Genomic DNA, 18017 nt, shown 5'->3' with positions numbered 1-18017 from the left:
GGCGAACTTCACCTCCACGCATGCAGGGCTGTGCCTAACGCAGGTAAAGGTGATGCACAGAGCGCACCTGACCAGAACCGGAATTAGTGGGTTCTTCCTGGAGGTGGAGAAAAAATGCTAACAGTGCCGAGGAGGCTCGGCCAAGCACAGCTACATGTTCTGGGCTTGCCGTAGGCTCGTCAGATGTTGGACATCTTTTCTCAAGGCCATGTCCAGGGTAGTGAAAGTGAGAGTGTAGCCATGCCCCAAAGTGGCAGTCTTCATGGGGAGGGGGCCGACGCACTAGCCTTTGCCTCCTTGATTACCCGCTGCCGAATCCTGCTCGGCTGGCGAACGGCAGCACCACCCAAGACTGCAGACTGGCTGTCCGACCTAATGGAATTTCTCAGGCTCCAAAAAATAAAATTTGTCATCCCAAGATCGGAAGAAGGTTTCCATAGGACGTGGAAGCCGTTCATCAACTTGTTTCAAGACCTGTTTGTAGCCAGCAACCAGTACAGCAAAGGGGGGGCGGGGGGAGGAGAGAGAGGCAGGGTGAGGGCAAACCAAAAGGAACAAGAGGTACAAGGAGGGACAAAGCCACAAGGGGCCGGTTTGAATGCAAGCAAAGGCCCAAAGTACATAAATGCCTGTAAATGGGTGTCTCAGCCATATTGGGGAATGTAAAATATGTATGCTGGTTCAAGGGGGGTCACAGCCACAGTTGTTATGAAGATGCTTGCTTGTAAATACATGCGTTGATTTTGGTGTGTTTTTTTTTCTGGATATTGTATCATTTGTTGGATATAAAATATGAAAACTCAAAAATAAAAAACATTACCCCAAAAAAAATATTTCACGTGCATGCCCTACATGTGGTTTCCTCAGAATCAACAAAGCGAGGATAAATGCCTGTGTTGCTGGATGGAGAATAAGAAAAATCAAATCTTTTAATTAACTGCCAAAAGCAATTAAAATACCAGGATGGTACTGAAAATTGAATTTTCCATCCTTCAGGCATACATTGTAGGGATTCTGATGCTTCTATGATGCTTCACAAAACATTTCCCTTCTCGAGAGACAATACGCTACAATAGCCTCCAGACGAAGCTCAGTAAAGTACCTCATGCAAGTGTGTAAATAAAGTAAACTGAAGATCCAAAACCAGATCATATTTTTATTATTATGCACTCACGATGATAAATGCCTTCTAGTGCTGGAAAATCCTGGATGAAGTCATGGCCCCACCCAACAAGTGAAAATTCTAGGTACTTCCATTTGAGAAAATGTATCTGGGAAAAACAGCTGACGCTAATTCGATAAATCCAAAAGCCAAGGTGTTGTGACTCAAAAGCATTGCTTCCTCTTAAATAGTCAACAAATTCTTGGAATGAACGGAAATAGAAGCACTGCATTTCAGAGGAATCTGGATTCGATTCATGGATGATTTTTAATTTAAATGCAACGCAAGTATCATTTTGAATGATTTTGAATCATTCAATCAGTTAAACAGTAGTCTTAAGCAAATCAGGATCTATACCATCTTTGTTAAAACATTATGTAGAAGTTCCAGCACCAATTGACAACATGAAAACCCCAGCTTATCAAAGACATTGCGCCAGAAAAGGGAAACTTACTCAATTAAAAGGTGAGACAAAATACTGTAAAAGGTTGCAGTCACAAACAAAGTGAATTAGGTTAAAAAAATAGATTATAGATCTTTCCATGAGGCACACTTGTTGCAGTCAACAGGAAAAGAAGCACGGATCATGGTTGGGGTGTGGTGGGGGTGTTCAAGGGCAAGTATGCCATTTTCTACTACAGTATTGGAACTAATTACAGTTTCTAAAGTACATGGAGCATATTACCTCTGCTACCTTAGGTGAATGATTGAGTCCATTCAGATATGCATTCATGCAGGGCAGCTACAGTTTTCACAGCCAAGCTATGAAATATTCATCCTAATGAACAGCACTAAAATTAAGTTGAGTACTTTGTCCATTCTTATCCTAGTTGAGCTGTACAACTAGCAAGACATGAATATTTTCTGTGCATGCTTTCGGTCTTATAGGCAATCTTCCTGAATTGCAACTTTAAATGGATTATGTGGAAAGAAAGGAAAATAAGCTCACTGCGCATCTTTTACGGAACAATATCATACCTTACTGACAATGAAGTCTGTAGCTTCAAAGTGCCTTCCATACATTTTTGGTGATTCTCCAGGTATGGGTTCTATTTTAATACAGACCTCTTGGCCTTTCCGGGCAACATCAACTTGTTTATGATTCACTTCAATACTAGTAACAATTCCAATATCTATAAACTGGAAAAGGATAAATAATAATTAGTTTGCACGAGCAGTCTACTGATTGGAAACAGAAGAGAATTATTTTACATGTAAAAATTTCAATGTAAAATATGAAAAAGCATTTTTTCCCCATTATCAGTACAAAATGTAAGAAAATTAGATACTTATGTAAACTTACACTTTTTGAAGGAACACACACTGGAGTGCCTTGTTTCAGAAGGCCAGCTTCAATAGTAACTCCCATTACAATAGGATCCCGAGAATTGAAAATGAACTGAGGGATAATTCGCAACTTTGAAGGAAAAACGGCTACATGCCTACCAAGGGAAGAAAAAATTAGATATTTAGCAGAGAGATGAGAGAACCAGGATATTAGATCTTAAAAAATCATCTCATATGGAAAATTCTCTTCTGTGAAAGCCTTCAGACAATTAACTTGGTTTATCACTTCTGCAGTTAGTAACTTGCTCTCCCTGAAGACAAAACAAAAGCAAAATCTAAAATAAGAACAAAGATGTTGTAAATATTCAGCAGGTCTGGCTGCATCTGTTGGTAGAGAAACCGAGTTAACGTTTTAGGTCGGTGACCTTTCATCAGATCATATGTTTGTTTAAGTCGGGTTTCCTCTCCACTCCACAGATGCTGTCAGACTGAGTATTTCCAGCGTTTTTTGTTTGTATTCCCTTCTGAAGACTTACCTGCTCTTGTTTTATTTCAATCAAGTTTATATCTGGAGGACCAATGGTTTAATTATAATGTAATTATGTTTCAATAATTTATGATTGCACTTATAGAAGACATCAGCACCTTGGTTGAAGAACTTGTACAATATTTTGTGATTATGGTTTTCTTTTCCAGTCATGCAACTAACATAAGCAAGCTCTTGTCATGATAGAAGCTACCATTAAAAGGCAGGTAACAAGCATCTGCGCAATTTTGAGAGAGAGAAAAAGCAATGTCTAAAAGTTCATTCATGTCTTGAACTTACTTAAATTCTTCCTGCTTTTGTTTTTTATAATCTTGTCTGTATTTTGTGAAAGCATCAAATAAATGGTAGATAATTTCTGCACTGAAGATCCTGACCCCAAGGGTGTCAGCAAGTTCCTGGGAATCACGTTCAATCTTCACATCAAAAGCAAGAATAACTGAATACCTACAAGTTGGATACAAAACAGTTAATGTAGGCCACTTCATTATCAAATATCAGCAGATATTGTTGCAGTGTAAAACATAGTAATTTTACTGCTGAAGGAACCCATACCATGGAATCTGCTCTACTACTTTTATTAGCCATGGCTGTTCAATTTCTTACCTTCTCCCACTATCTTTCTGTACCCTTTATAAAACCTCAATTGATTAGACTTATTCAACCTTCCGAGAAGCATGCCTCATCATTTTAACTGTGTAGGGACAAAAATGTTCCCGATGTGCTTTTAACCAACGTTGTTTTCATTCTATTTTTATGACCCCATATTTTGAATCCTTCTAGTACAGTGAAGAATTGTTTCTGGAAACCTAGTTAATTTCCTTCAATATTTAAAAACGTAAATGTAATCTTAAAGGAATATGACTCAGAACAGGGTCGTGGAGAGGGGGGCTTGGCCCTCCCGAGCTTTATTAACTATTACTGGGCTGCCAACATATCGATGGTCAGGAAGTGGGTAGTGGGGGAGGGGTCGGTTTGCGAGCGAGTGGAAGCGGCATCCTGCAAGGGTACGGGTTTGGAGGCTTTACTAACGGCACCTCTGCCGTTCTCGCCGGCTCGATATTCTACAAGCCCTGTGGTGGTGGCAGCCCTAAGGGGGCAATGGAGGCAGCACATGGGACCGGAGTCAGTGTGGTCACCGATCTGTGACGATCACCAGTTTGCCCCAGGGTGGCTGGATGGGGGCTTTAAGAGATGGCAGTGGGCAAGGACTGAGGGATTTGGGGACCTATTCATCCAGGAGGGCTTTCCCACCTTGGAGGTGTTAGAGGAGGAGTTTGAGCTGCTGGTTGGGAACGGGTTTGGGTACCTTCAGGTGCGGGACTTTGTTCGGAGGCAGGTACCAAGCTTTCCTCACCTCCCCCTGAGGGGACTACAGGATAAGGTGATGTCAAAAACAGGGGTTGGAGAGGGGAGGGTTTTGGAGATATACAAGGAGTTGATGGTGTGGGAAGGGGTCCCTATCAGGAAGGTGAAGAGGAAGTGGGAAGAGGAGCTGGGAGGAGAGCTGGAAATGGAACTGTGGGAAAAAGCCTTGGAGAGTCAATTCATCCTCGTCGTGTGCCAGACTTAGCTTGATCCAGTTCAAGGTGGTCCGCAGGGCCCACATGACGGTGACCTGCAGGTTAGCAAAGATGTTAATCAGCGCCCGCATTGGAGGTTGGATGTGGGACTTTTGGCAGATGAAGGGGTGTGCAAGCGGTTGAGGAAACGCATTCAGAGCTACCTGCAGGTCAATGACACAGGGGAAATTTCAGCAGCGGTGCTTTGGGAAGCACAGAAGGCGGTGGTAAGTGGGGAGCTGATCTCGATCCGGGCTCATAGGGAGAAGGTTGACAGGGCAGAGACGGACAGACTGGAAAAGGTGATATTACAGATTGATAGGAGGTATGCGGAGACCCCAGAGGCTTTTAAGGGAACGGCAGAGGTTGCAGGCGGAGATTAGCTTGCTGATCACAGGGAGGGCGGTGGAGCAGCTGAGAAAGGCGAAGGGGACGATTTATGAACATGGAGAGAAGGCCAGCAGAATGCTTGCACAGCAGCTTAGGAAGAGGGAGGCAGCTAGGGAGATAGGGAAAGTAAAGGACGGTGAGGGGAACCTGGTTGGTGATTCGGTAAGGGTGAATAAGGCATATAGGGATTTCTACAGCAGGCTGTACAGGTCGGAACCCCCTACGGGGCCGGAGGGGATGAGGCACTTCTTGGACGGGCTGAATTTCCAACGGTGGATGGGGAGCGGGTAGAATGGCTGGGGGCCCCAATTGGGCTGGAAGAGATAGTGGAGGGCTTGAAGGCCATGCAGGCGGGTAAGGCCCTGGGTCCAGACGGGTACCCAGTGGAGTTTTATAAAAAGTTCTCGGGGATATTGGGGCCAGTGTTGTTGAGGATGTTCAATGATGCAAGGGAAAGCGGGGTGCTGCCGCCGCCGATGTCACAGGCAATGATTTCGCTGATTCTTAAGCAGGACAAGAACCCGGAGATGTGTGGGTCCTACAGGCCGATCTTCCTGTTGAATGTGGATGCTAAGTTGCTGGCCAAAATCTTGTCCTCCAGGATTGAGGATTTTGTTCCGGAGGTTATTGGGGAGGACCAGACGGGGTTTGTTAAAGGCAGGCAGTTGGTGGCCAATGTAAGAAAGCTGTTAAATGTGATCATGATGCAGAAAAGGCTTTAGATCAGTTGGATGGGATTATCTGTGGGAAGTACTGGGATGGTTTTCAGGGTATAAGCTAAATAGGGAAGAGTGATTTGTTTGTGGTTCAGGCGAGGGGACAGGAGGGGCGACTGGGAGAGCTGCCATTTAGGTCAGTAGGGGGATGTTTAGGTACCTGGGCATCCAAGCGGCGCGGGAATGGGACCGGCTGCATAAATTGAATCTGGCCCGGCTAGTGGACCAAATGAAGGCCGATTTTTGGAGATGGGACGCGCTTCCGTGGTCTCTGGCCGGGAGGGTGCAACGGTGAAAATGACAGTCCTCCAGAGATTCCTAGCTGTATTTCAGTGACTCCCCATCTTTATTCCGCGGTCATTTTTTAAGTGGGTCAACAGAGTAATCACGGGCTTCGTCTGGGCGGGCAAGACCCCGCGGGTAAGGAAGGTAATGCTTGAGCGGAGTCGGGGAGCGGGTTGGCTGGCGCTGCCAAATTTTAACAACTATTACTGGGCGGCTAATATAGCCATGATCAGGAAGTGGGTGGTGGGGGGTCGTCGGCATGGGTGCGTATGGAGGCGGCTTCTTGTAAGGGCACCAGTCTGGGGGCGTTGGTAACTGCGTCTCTGCCGCTCCCGTCGGCACGGTACTCCACCAGCCCCGTGATGGTGGCGGCCCTGCGAGTTTGGGGCCAGTGGAGGCGGCATGTGGAAGCATCGGTCTGGGCCCCAATTTGTGATAATCACTGGTTTGCCTCGGGTAGTATGGATGGGGGGTTCCGGTTATGGCGGAGAGCGGGGATTGAGAGGATGGGGGATATGTTCATAGAGGGGAGCTTTCAGAGTATGAGGGCATTGGAGGAAAAGTTTGGGCTGGCGAGGAGAAATGGATTCAGGTATCTGCAGGTGCGAGACTTCCTTCGTAAACAGGTGTTAACCTTCCCGCTCCTACCTCGGAGGGAGATTCAGGACAGGGTAATTTTCCAGGTGGGTAGGGGAGGGGAGCGTCTCGGACATAAGGAACTTATCTGGTTGGAGGAGACGCAGACCGAGGAGCTGAAGCGCAAGTGGGAGGAGGAGCTGGGAGGTAAGATAGAGGATGGTCTATGGGCACACGCGTTGAGTAGAGTCAACACGTCTGCAACATGTGCCAGGCTCAGCTGATACAATTTAAGGTTGTTCACCGGGCTCACATGACAGTGGCCCGGATGAGCAGATTCTTTGGCGTGGAGGACAGGTGCACACAATGCGGGGAGGGCCAGTTTAGGTTAGAGTAGGGGGGTAATAAGGGTGGGACCTGTACGAAAGGTAAACGGCTTTTGCACTATGTTTATGGTTTCATGTATATTGTTTATTTTGTTGTTTTTAATAAACCAAAAATACCTCAATAAAATGTTTATTTAAAAAAAAAGGAATATGACTCAATTTCTTAGCCAAGTCAAATTCCTTCAGTAGAGATAAAATCATGATGAACTATCAGTGGACTTCCTTCAAGTCGATACGGTGGCTAAAATTAAACTCAATACTTCCAAATGAAGTCACATCAACTGTCTGCATAGTTGCCATTGTAGCTCCTTGTATTTGTGTGTGTAATTTTTTGGGAGATTAATAGGTCAAATTCTAATATAGCTATATTTACTGCAAATGTTAATTCTTTATCATCAGATTGTTAAACTGGTCTGTTATGCAAATTTCTGTTAGAAATATAAGTTTCAATGTTTTGCAATAAAATGAAAAGTATAGGGACATATAGCTGATGAAAGATTCAAAAACAGATGTTTTGTTAAGGGGTTGCATCAACCTCCATAAGTTGAGCAGCTGCAAGATGGTTAACAAGTTCAAGCTGCTATCCATTCAAGAAATTGCAGGTAGGGTGGCCAACTCCTCGGAGAACACTGTTGACATATATGGTCAATTGTTAAATAAAGTTTTGGCTTCTGCAACAGTCTCCAGTTAAATTAATGGATTAACAACTAAATCTAGATAAAGCCTCGCATGGTCAGAGAGGCCTTCTTCATAAATCTGAATTTTATTATCTGAATAAAGGGTTGATGTTACATTTTTATAACATATAAATGTGCAATGGTGAAAAATATCTATCGAGGAACATTGCAACAGGTTTGTCAGAATTCAACAAGGCCGGATCAATTATTCCCTTTGATTTTAGGAAATTAGGAATTAAAAGGTATAAGAATAACTGAAAGGGACTTCCGGGTGCGGCGATGACCAGCTGAGTCGCACGTTTCGGCAGCTCCCTGTGAAACGGACTTTTGGGCTCTTGATAGGAGCCCCAACGGCAATTTTAACGGCTGAAAACACCGTGCGGTAAACCAGAAGGGTGTTCCCCCTGGACACGGATGGAAAAAGGAGAGGAAAGTGGCCGGATTGCAGCGGATCCTTTGGAACAACGGCAAGGAAGGCAAGCAGAAACCAAGATGGCGTCGGAAGGTGGCAGTTTCATATGGGGCCCTGAACAACAAGAGTTTTTGAAACGCTGCGTGGAGGAGATAAAAAAGGAAATGAAGAAAGAGTTGTTGGCCCCGATATTACAGGCGATTGAAGGGCTGAAAGAGGAACAAAAGACCCAGGAGCAGGAGCTTCGGGTCGTGAAGGCGAAAGCAGCAGAGAATGAAAACGACATACAGGGCCTGGTGGTGAAGTCGGAGATACAGGAGGCACACCAGAAACGATCTGTGGAGAGGTTGGAGGCACTGGAAAATAACGCAAGGAGGAACAACTTGAGGATTCTTGGCCTTCCTGAAGGTGTGGAGGGGGGCGGACGTTGGGGCATATGTGAGCACGATGCTGCACTCGTTAATGGGAGTGGAGGCCCCGACGGGTCCGTTGGAGGTGGAGGGAGCATACCGAGTTATGGTGCGAGGACCGAGAGCAGGAGAAGCTCCCAGAGCCATAGTGGTGAGATTTCTCCGTTTTAAGGATAGAGAAATGGTCCTTAGATGGGCGAAGAAAACTCGGTGTAGTAAATGGGAGAACGCGGTGATCCGCGTCTATCAAGATTGGAGTGCGGAGGTGGCGAGAAGGAGGGCGAGCTTTAATCGGGCCAAAGCGGTACTTCACAAAAAAAAGATAAAGTTTGGAATGCTGCAACCGGCAAGACTGTGGGTCACATATCAAGGGAGGCACCACTACTTTGAGACGGCGGATGAAGCGTGGACTTTTATTGTAGAAGAAAAATTGGAATGATTGGACTACGAAAATGAACGTTTGGACAAAGTGGTGGGACGAGTGGGGGGGGGGGGGGGGGGGGCGAAGAGGGATTGTATGATTAATCCTGCGGTATGGTAACTTTTCTTTCTCCCACAGGTGGTGATGGGGGGAGGTGGGGAGGGAGAGGAGATGGGGCGTTGGCCATGGGAGGCGGGGCCGAGGGAGAGGCGCGGGCTTGGTTCCCGCGCTATGATAATTATGGCGGGAATAGAGAAGCAGGAAGGAGGGGGCACCGCACGGGGCGAGCCGTGATCACAGGGGGAAGCCGAGGTCAGCCAGAGTTTGCTGACTTCTGGGAGCAACATGGGGGGAGTAATTACGCTAGCGGGGGGTCTAGCGGGGGGGGGGGGGGGAGGGGGGAATTACTGGGTTGCTGCTGCTGGGGAAAGGGGGGAGTGGGTGCGGGAAAGGATGGGCGGGGGGGCACCGTCTGGGAGAAATACAGCCGCGTGGGAACTGGGCGAGAAGCTGGAAAAAGATGATGGCTAACCGGCAAGGGGGGGGGGGGGGGTGGGAAGCCCCCCAACTCGGCTGATCACGTGGAACGTGAGGGGGCTTAACGGGCCGATAAAGAGGGCACGAGTACTCGCACACCTTAAGAAACTTAAAGCAGATGTGGTCATGTTACAGGAAACGCACCTGAAGCTGATAGATCAGGTTAGGTTGCGCAAAGGATGGGTAGGGCAGGTGTTCCATTCGGGGCTGGATGCGAAAAACAGGGGGGTGGCTATATTAGTGGGGAAGCGGGTAATGTTCGAGGCAAAGACTATAGTGGCGGATAACGGGGGCAGATACGTGATGGTGAGTGGCAAATTACAGGGAGAGATGGTGGTGTTGGTAAACGTGTATGCCCCGAATTGGGACGATGCCAATTTTATGAGGCGAATGCTAGGACGCATCCCAGACCTAGAGACCGGAAAGCTGATAATGGGGGGAGACTTTAACACGGTGTTGGAACCAAGGCTGGATAGGTCGAAGTCCAGGACTGGTAGGAGGCCGGCAGCAGCCAAGGTGCTTAAGGATTTTATGGAGCAGATGGGAGGGGTGGACCCGTGGAGATTCAGTAGACCTAGGAGTAAGGAGTTCTCGTTTTTCTCCTATGTCCATAAAGTCTATTCACGCATAGACTTTTTTGTGTTGGGTAGGGCATTGATCCCGAGGGTGAGGGGAACGGAATATACGGCTATAGCCATTTCGGATCATGCCCCACACTGGGTAGACTTGGAGATAGGGGAGGAAACAAGAGGGCGTCCACCCTGGAGAATGGATATGGGACTAATGGCGGATGAGGGGGTGTGCTTAAGGGTGAGGGGATGCATTGAAAAGTACTTGGAACTCAATGACAATGGGGAGGTTCAGGTGGGAGTGGTCTGGGAGGCGTTGAAGGCGGTGGTTAGGGGGGAGCTGATATCAATAAGGACACATAAAGGGAAGCAGGAGAGTAAGGAACGGGAGCGGTTGTTGCAAGAACTTTTGAGGGTGGACAGACAGTATGCGGAAGCACCGGAGGAGGGACTGTATAGGGAAAGGCAAAGGCTGCATGTGGAATTTGACTTGCTGACCACAGGCACTGCAGAGGCACAATGGAGGAAGGCGCAGGGTGTACAGTATGAATATGGAGAGAAGGCGAGCAGATTGCTGGCACACCAATTGAGGAAAAGGGGAGCAGCGAGGGAAATAGGGGGGGTGAGAGACGAAGATGGAGAGACGGAGCGGGGAGCGGAGAGAGTGAATGAAGTGTTCAAGACATTTTATAAAAAATTGTATGAAGCTCAACCCCCGGATGGGAGGGAGAGAATGATGGAGTTTTTGGATCGGCTGGAAATTCCCAAGGTGGAAGAGCAGGAAAGGATGGGATTGGGAGCACAGATCACGGTAGAAGAAGTGGTGAAAGGAATTAGGAACATGCAGACGGGAAAGGCCCCGGGACCGGACGGATTCCCAGTTGAATTTTACAGAAAATATTTGGACTTGCTCGCCCCGCTACTGACGAGGACCTTCAACGAGGCAAAGGAAAGGGGACAACTGCCCCCGACTATGTCAGAAGCAACGATATCGCTTCTTTTAAAGAAGGAAAAGGATCCGCTACAATGCGGGTCCTACAGACCAATCTCCCTCCTCAATGTAGATGCCAAGGTCTTGGCCAAGGTAATGGCAATGAGAATAGAGGAATGTGTCCCGGGGGTGGTTCATGAGGACCAAACTGGGTTTGTGAAGGGGAGACAGCTGAACACGAACATACGGAGGTTGTTAGGCGTAATGATGATGGCCCCACCAGAGGGTGAAACGGAGATAGTAGTGGCGATGGATGCCGAGAAAGCATTTGATAGAGTGGAGTGGGATTATCTGTGGGAGGTGTTGAGGAGATTTGGGTTCGGAGAGGGGTATGTTAGATGGGTGCAGCTGTTGTATAGGGCCCCAGTGGCGAGTGTGGTCACGAATGGACGGGGATCGGCATATTTTCGGCTCCACAGAGGGACAAGGCAGGGATGTCCTCTGTCCCCATTACTGTTTGCACTGGCGATTGAGCCCCTGGCGATAGCGCTGAGAGGTTCCAAGGGATGGAGGGGAATACTTAGGGGAGGAGAAGAACACCGGGTATCTTTATATGCGGATGATCTGCTACTATATGTGGCGGATCCAGCGGAGGGGATGCCAGAAATAATGCGGATACTTGGGGAGTTTGGGGATTTTTCAGGGTATAAATTGAACATGGGAAAGAGTGAGCTGTTTGTGGTGCATCCAGGGGAGCAGAGTAGAGAAATAGAAGACCTACCGTTGAGGAAGGTAACAAGAGACTTTCGTTACCTGGGGATCCAGATAGCTAAGAATTGGGGCACATTGCACAGGCTAAATTTGACGCGGTTGGTGGAACAGATGGAGGAAGATTTCAAGAGATGGGACATGGTAGCATTGTCAATGGCAGGGAGGGTGCAGGCAGTTAAGATGGTGGTCCTCCCGAGATTCCTTTTTGTGTTTCAGTGTCTCCCGGTGGTGATCACGAAGGCTTTTTTCAAAAGGATAGAAAAGAGTATTATGGGTTTTGTTTGGGCCGGGAAGACTCCGAGAGTGAGGAAGGGATTCTTACAGCGTAGTAGGGATAGGGGGGGCTGGCACTACCGAGCCTAAGTGAGTATTATTGGGCCGCTAATATTTCAATGGTGAGTAAGTGGATGGGAGAGGAGGAAGGAGCGGCGTGGAAGAGATTAGAGAGGGCGTCCTGTAGGGGGACCAGCCTGCAGGCTATGGTGACAGCCCCATTGCCGTTCTCACCAAGGAACTATACCACGAGTCCGGTGGTGGTAGCTACACTGAAGATTTGGGGACAGTGGAGACGACATAGGGGAAAGACCGGAGCACTGGGGGGGTCCCCGATAAGAAACAACCATAGGTTTGCCCCGGGGGGAATGGATGGGGGATATGGAATGTGGCAAAGAGCAGGTATAACGCAATTGAAAGATCTATTTGTGGATGGGAAGTTTGCGAGTCTGGGAGCGCTGACCGAGAAATATGGGTTGCCCCAAGGGAATGCATTCAGGTACATGCAATTGAGGGCTTTTGCGAGGCAGCAGGTGAGGGAATTCCCGCAGCTCCCGACACAAGAGGTGCAGGACAGAGTCATCTCAAAGAAATGGGTGGGGGACGGTAAGGTGTCGGATATATATAGGGAAATGAGAGACGAAGGGGAGACTATGATGGACGAACTAAAAGGGAAATGGGAAGAAGAGCTAGGGGAGGAGATTGAGGAGGGGATGTGGGCAGATGCCCTAAACAGGGTAAACTCGTCGTCCTCGTGCGCCAGGCTAAGCCTGATTCAGTTTAAGGTATTACACAGGGCACATATGACTGGAACACGGCTCAGTAAATTTTTTGGGGTGGAGGATAGGTGTGCGAGGTGCTCGAGAAGCCCAGCGAATCATACCCATATGTTTTGGTCATGCCCGGCACTACAGGGGTTTTGGATGGGGGTGACAAAGGTGCTTTCGAAAGTAGTAGGAGTCCGGGTCGAACCAAGCTGGGGGTTGGCTATATTTGGGGTTGCACAAGAGCCGGGAGTGCAGGAGGCGAAAGAGGCCGATGTTTTGGCCTTTGCGTCCCTAGTAGCCCGGCGCAGAATATTGCTAATGTGGAAAGAAGCCAAGCCCCCGGGGGTGGAGACCTGGATAAATGATATGGCGGGGTTCATAAAGTTAGAGCGGATTAAGTTCGTCCTAAGGGGGTCGGCTCAAGGGTTTACAAGGCGGTGGCAACCGTTCGTCGAATATCTTGCGGAAAGATAGATAGGGGAGAACAAAGAAGGCAGCAGCAGCAGCCCAGAACTTGGGGGGTGGGGGGTGGGGGGGGGGGGGGGGTGGCCTGAGACAAGGCAGTTGCCAATTAGGGCTAGTTTTTATTTTTGTTATTTAATATTTATTTATTTGTTGTTGTTTTCTTTTGTTCTTGTTTAAATAAAAAAGGTCATTATTATCTGTATTGTTATAATGTTGTGTAAAGGATGCACAATGTACTGTGTTGGTTGACCAAAAATTTTCAATAAAATATTATTTAAAAAAAAAATAACTGAAAGCCTATAAATGACATTTAACCCTATTATCTTGAGAAATTACTTAGAAATGTATAGGAAAGAAAATCCATTCCTCAACACTTTCCCCAAAGTCTGTGCAGACACAACATGCGATGCAAATTGAAGACTGGCCAAAGCATACACAGACAAAGATTAGCTCACGCAGATAAATTCCAGGACAAATCGTATCCTGGGAAGGCACGACATGGGACACAAGACAAATGGTTGAATTATAGGACAGTCCCAGGCACGTCATGGGACACAAGACAAATGGTTCAATTATAGGACAGTCCCAGAAAATCCAGGACAGCGGGTCAACCGGTGGGCAGCACAGTAGCATTGTGGATAGCACAATTGCTTCACAGCTCCAGGGTCCCAGGTTCGATTCCGGCTTGGGTCACTGTCTGTGCGGAGTCTGCACATCCTCCCAGTGTGTGCGTGGGTTTCCTCCGGGTGCTCCGGTTTCCTCCCACAGTCCAAAGATGTGCAGGTTAGGTGGATTGGCCATGATAAATTGCCCTTAGTGTCCAAAATTGCCCTTAGCGTTGGGTAAGGTTACTGGTTTATGGGGATGGGGTGTAGGTGTGGACCTTGGGTAGGGTGCTCTTTCCAAGAGCCGGTGCAGACGCGATGGGCCGAATGGCCTCCTTCTGCACTGTAAATTCTATGAAATTCTATGAAACCGGACACTGACATCTACCTGACAAGGTGGAAAATTCCCACGTTATGTCCTATTCACAAAATGCAGGACAAATCTACTCAGCCAATTACCATCCCATCAATCTACTCTTGATCACCACATCACAAAGTGATGGAAGGTGTCGCTGACAGTACTATTAAGTAATTTGTGGCAGTTGGAGATGGGTAGAAAGAAGGAAGCTCTCAAAGTTCTGCTGGAAGCAGTTGGTTTAGAAGGCTAGAGAATGAACATCTCTCTCACCGTTGCTGGATAAAAAGCCATTCTATGGAGTAACGGTTAAGAAATAATTGCAGAGATCTGAAGAGCAGCTAGTTAAGGAAACTAGAGACATGAAGATAAGTTTCCAAGATGTCGGAGGTTAAAGGTATTAGAATAAGGTACTGTTCAGTAAAAAAAACAGCTGAAAAGGCAGCTGATACAACAGGACGATATCTGAAGTGATTTTCAAGTTTGGGAGATTTTGCTGCAGCCTGTGAAACTCGAGTTGAAATAACTGGAAATCGGTGGCTGGATCCTGCAGTTTGTGTAAAAGAAGTCAAGACAAAGGAAACCTAAAAAGGAGTGGTGCAACATCCTGGACTGGATTCGCAGTTAAAAGTGTAGCAGAAGCTTTATTTTAAAATGTCGTTTAGTCTGGATTTCGGATTACAAACTGCTACAAACTGAGAGAAGGTTTTAAAGTGTATTTTTGGGAGTGGAGTTGAAAACTCTCACATGACAATCATCTCGGAAATTGGAGGAGACATCCACAAACACTAACCTGGGTTCTGAGCGGAGTGCGTGTATTTGACCACAGTCATCTGTGTGGTTAAAGGGACTTTTTGTGTTAATGAGACCTTTGAGGCTTAAGATGAACTTTGTAATCCTGTTAATCTTGAAATGTGTGTGTATTTGTAAAGCTAAGGGGGAGTAAAAGAGCATAATAATCGAACTTTTCATGTTTAATACATTTTTTTCTCTTATTGTTAAAACTAATTAGTGGTCCTGTGACTGTCCCTCATGTTTCGTCGTTATTCGAGATCCAGCCCACTATGGTCGTATCGTCAGCAAACTTGTAGATGGAGTTGGAACCAAGTTTTGCCACGCAGTCGTGTGTGTACAGGTAGTAGAGTAGAGGGCTAAGTATGCAGCCTTGTGGGGCGCCGGTGTTGAGGACTATTGTGGAGGAGGTGTTGTTGTTCGTTCTTACTGATTGTGGTCGGTTGGTCAGAAAAATCGAGGATCCAGTTGCAGAGTGGGGAGCCAAGTCCTAGGTTTTGGAGCTTTGATATGAGCTTGGCTGGGATTATGGTGCTGAAGGCGGAGTTGTAGTCAATAAATAGGAGTCTGATGTAGGAGTCTTTGTTTTCGAGATGCTCTAGGGATGAGTGTAGGGCCAGGGAAATGGTGTCTGATGTGGACCGGTTGCAGCGGTTTGCAAATGCAGTGGATAGGAGGGAGATAGAGAACCTAGTGGAGTGGTGTAGCGACAATAATCTCTCCCTCAATGCCAGCAAAACTAAAGAGCTGGTCATTGACTTCAGGAAGCAAAGTACTGTACACACCCCTGTCAGCATCAACGGGGCCGAGGTGGAGATGGTTAGCAGTTTCAAATTCCTAGGGGTGCACATCTCCAAAAATCTGTCCTGGTCCACCCACGTCGATGCTACCACCAAGAAAGCACAACAGTGCCTATACTTCCTCAGGAAACTAAGGAAATTCGGCATTTCCACATTAACTCTTACCAACTTTTACAGATGCACCATAGAAAGCATCCTATCGGGCTGCATCACAGCATGGTATGGCAACTGCTCGGCCCAGGACCGCAAGAAACTTCAAAGAGTCGTGAACACCGCCCAGTCCATCACACTAACCTGCCTCCAATCCATTGACTCCATCTACACCTCCCGTTGCCTGGGGAAAGCGGGCAACATAATCAAAGATCCCTCCCACCCGGCTTACTCACTCATCCAACTTCTTCCATCGGGCAGGAGATACAGAACACGCACGAGCAGAGTCAAAAACAGCTTCTTCCCCACTGTCACCAGACTCCTAAATGACCCTCTTATGGACTGACTTCATTAACACTACACCCTGTATGCTTCATCCGATTCCAGTGCTTATGTAGTTACATTGTATATGTTGTGTTGCCCTATTATGTATTTTCTTTTATTCCCTTTTCTTCTCATGTACTTAATGATCTGTTGAGCTGCTCACAGAAAAATACTTTTCACTGTACCTCGGTACACGTGACAATAAACAAATCCAAATCCAAAAATGTTAACGTTACGGGGTTGGAATCTCTGTCCTGCCGCGCCACATTTCTGTTTCACCCCGCTGGCGGGATTATCCATTACGCCGGCTGGTCAATGGAGTTTCCCATTGTGGGACAGCCCCACGCCGTTGGGGAACCCCGGGTGCCGGCAAAACGGAGCATCTCGCCAGCGGAGAACCCAGCCCGTGGTCTTTTGAGCCAGGATTCCATTCAGGGATCTTCTTGTCCAGTTATATCAACTAGGATCATAACAGTCCCATCTGGGCTATTCTGCTCTTCACCTTATTGCAGCCTCAGTCCAAACATGAACAAAAAAAAAGTTCAACTCCAGAGATGAGGTGAGAGCAACTGTCCTGGACATCAGGCAGCATTTGATTGTGAGAGTTTCCTCCCGGTGCTCCAGTTTCATCCCACCCTCCAAAGATGTACAGGTTAGGTGGATTGGCCATGCTAATTTGCCTCTTAGTGTCCAAAAGGTTAGGTGGGGTTATGGGGATAGGGTAGGGCTGTGGGTTGGTGCAGACTCGATGGGCCGAATGGCCTCCTTCAGCACTGTAGGGATTCTATGATTGGGTGTGACATTAAGGAGGCATAGCAAAAGCAGAGAATGTTTTTCCAAACTGGTGGCGGTTTATAGGAGAGTTTCCCAGATCGATGTCACACCCCTGCTCTTTGTTATAGGAGGATCATGTAGAACTTTAACAGGATCGACAGGTTGGTGAAATGGGTACACAAAGGGCAGCTGAAATTTAATGGAGGGAACTGTGAATCAATTCTGTTGGTAGGAATAATGCAGATAGACAACACAAAATAAAGGATACAATTCTAAAGGGAGTGCAGAAGCAGAGGGACCTGGGTCTACGTGCACAAATCATTGAAGATGGCTGGACAGATTGAGTGAGTGGTTAATAAAGCATATAGCATCCTGGACTTTGCAGGGGCATAGAATATAAAACAAGAAGGTTATGTTAAACTTGTATAACACATTAGTTTGTCCTCAGATGGAGCATTCTGCCCAGTTCTGCGTACCAAACCTTAGAAAAGATATGAAGGCATTAGAGACGGTGCAGAAAAGATTCACAAGAATGGTTCCAGGGATGAGGAACTTCAATTACGCAGATTATGCTCGTTCTCCTTCGAGAAGGAAAATCAGAGATTTAATAAAAGGTGTTCAACTTCACGAAGGATCTGGACAAAGTAGACAGGGAGAAACTGTTCCCAGTGTGGAAGGATTGAGAACCAGAGGGCACAAAATTAAGTTGATTAGCAAAAGAAGCAATGGTAACATGAGGAAAAACTCCTTATTTAATGCAGCAAGAAGTCAAGAACCTGGAATGCACTGCCTGCAAGTGTGGTAAAGGCAGATTTTATCAAGGCATTCAAAAAGGTATTGGATCATTATCTAAAAAGGAAAATGTGCAGGACTACAGGGAAAAGACAGGGAAGTAGCAGGAGATGAATTGCTCCAGCAAATGGCCAGCACAGGCATGATGGGCTGAACCACCTCATTCTGTGCTCTAACCATTCTCGGAATCTATGAAAATTGAAGTTAATGGGAATCAGGACTAAAATTCTCCAATGATTGGAATCATTCCTTGCACAAAGGAAGATGATTGTAGTTGTTGCAGG

General features: G+C 46.9%; 1 protein-coding gene across 2 annotated transcripts in view; it reads right to left on the bottom strand.

Annotated features, from left to right (window-relative positions):
• The window catches only part of eif5b (eukaryotic translation initiation factor 5B), a 170926-nt gene that overhangs the window by 23668 nt on the left and 129241 nt on the right, over positions 1–18017 (bottom strand). For both annotated transcript variants that reach the window (XM_072476584.1, XM_072476585.1), the window contains exons 21-23: positions 3276–3440; positions 2466–2604; positions 2141–2302 (exon numbers count right to left, since the gene is read on the bottom strand). In XM_072476584.1, coding sequence (XP_072332685.1) covers positions 2141–2302; positions 2466–2604; positions 3276–3440 — 466 coding nt within the window. The remainder of the gene's footprint in view (positions 1–2140; positions 2303–2465; positions 2605–3275; positions 3441–18017) is intronic.

The sequence above is a fragment of the Scyliorhinus torazame genome, chromosome 15 (assembly GCF_047496885.1).
Source record: "Scyliorhinus torazame isolate Kashiwa2021f chromosome 15, sScyTor2.1, whole genome shotgun sequence".
Taxonomy (NCBI): Eukaryota; Metazoa; Chordata; class Chondrichthyes; order Carcharhiniformes; family Scyliorhinidae; genus Scyliorhinus; species Scyliorhinus torazame.
This window is presented reverse-complemented; position numbering and strand designations above follow the sequence as displayed.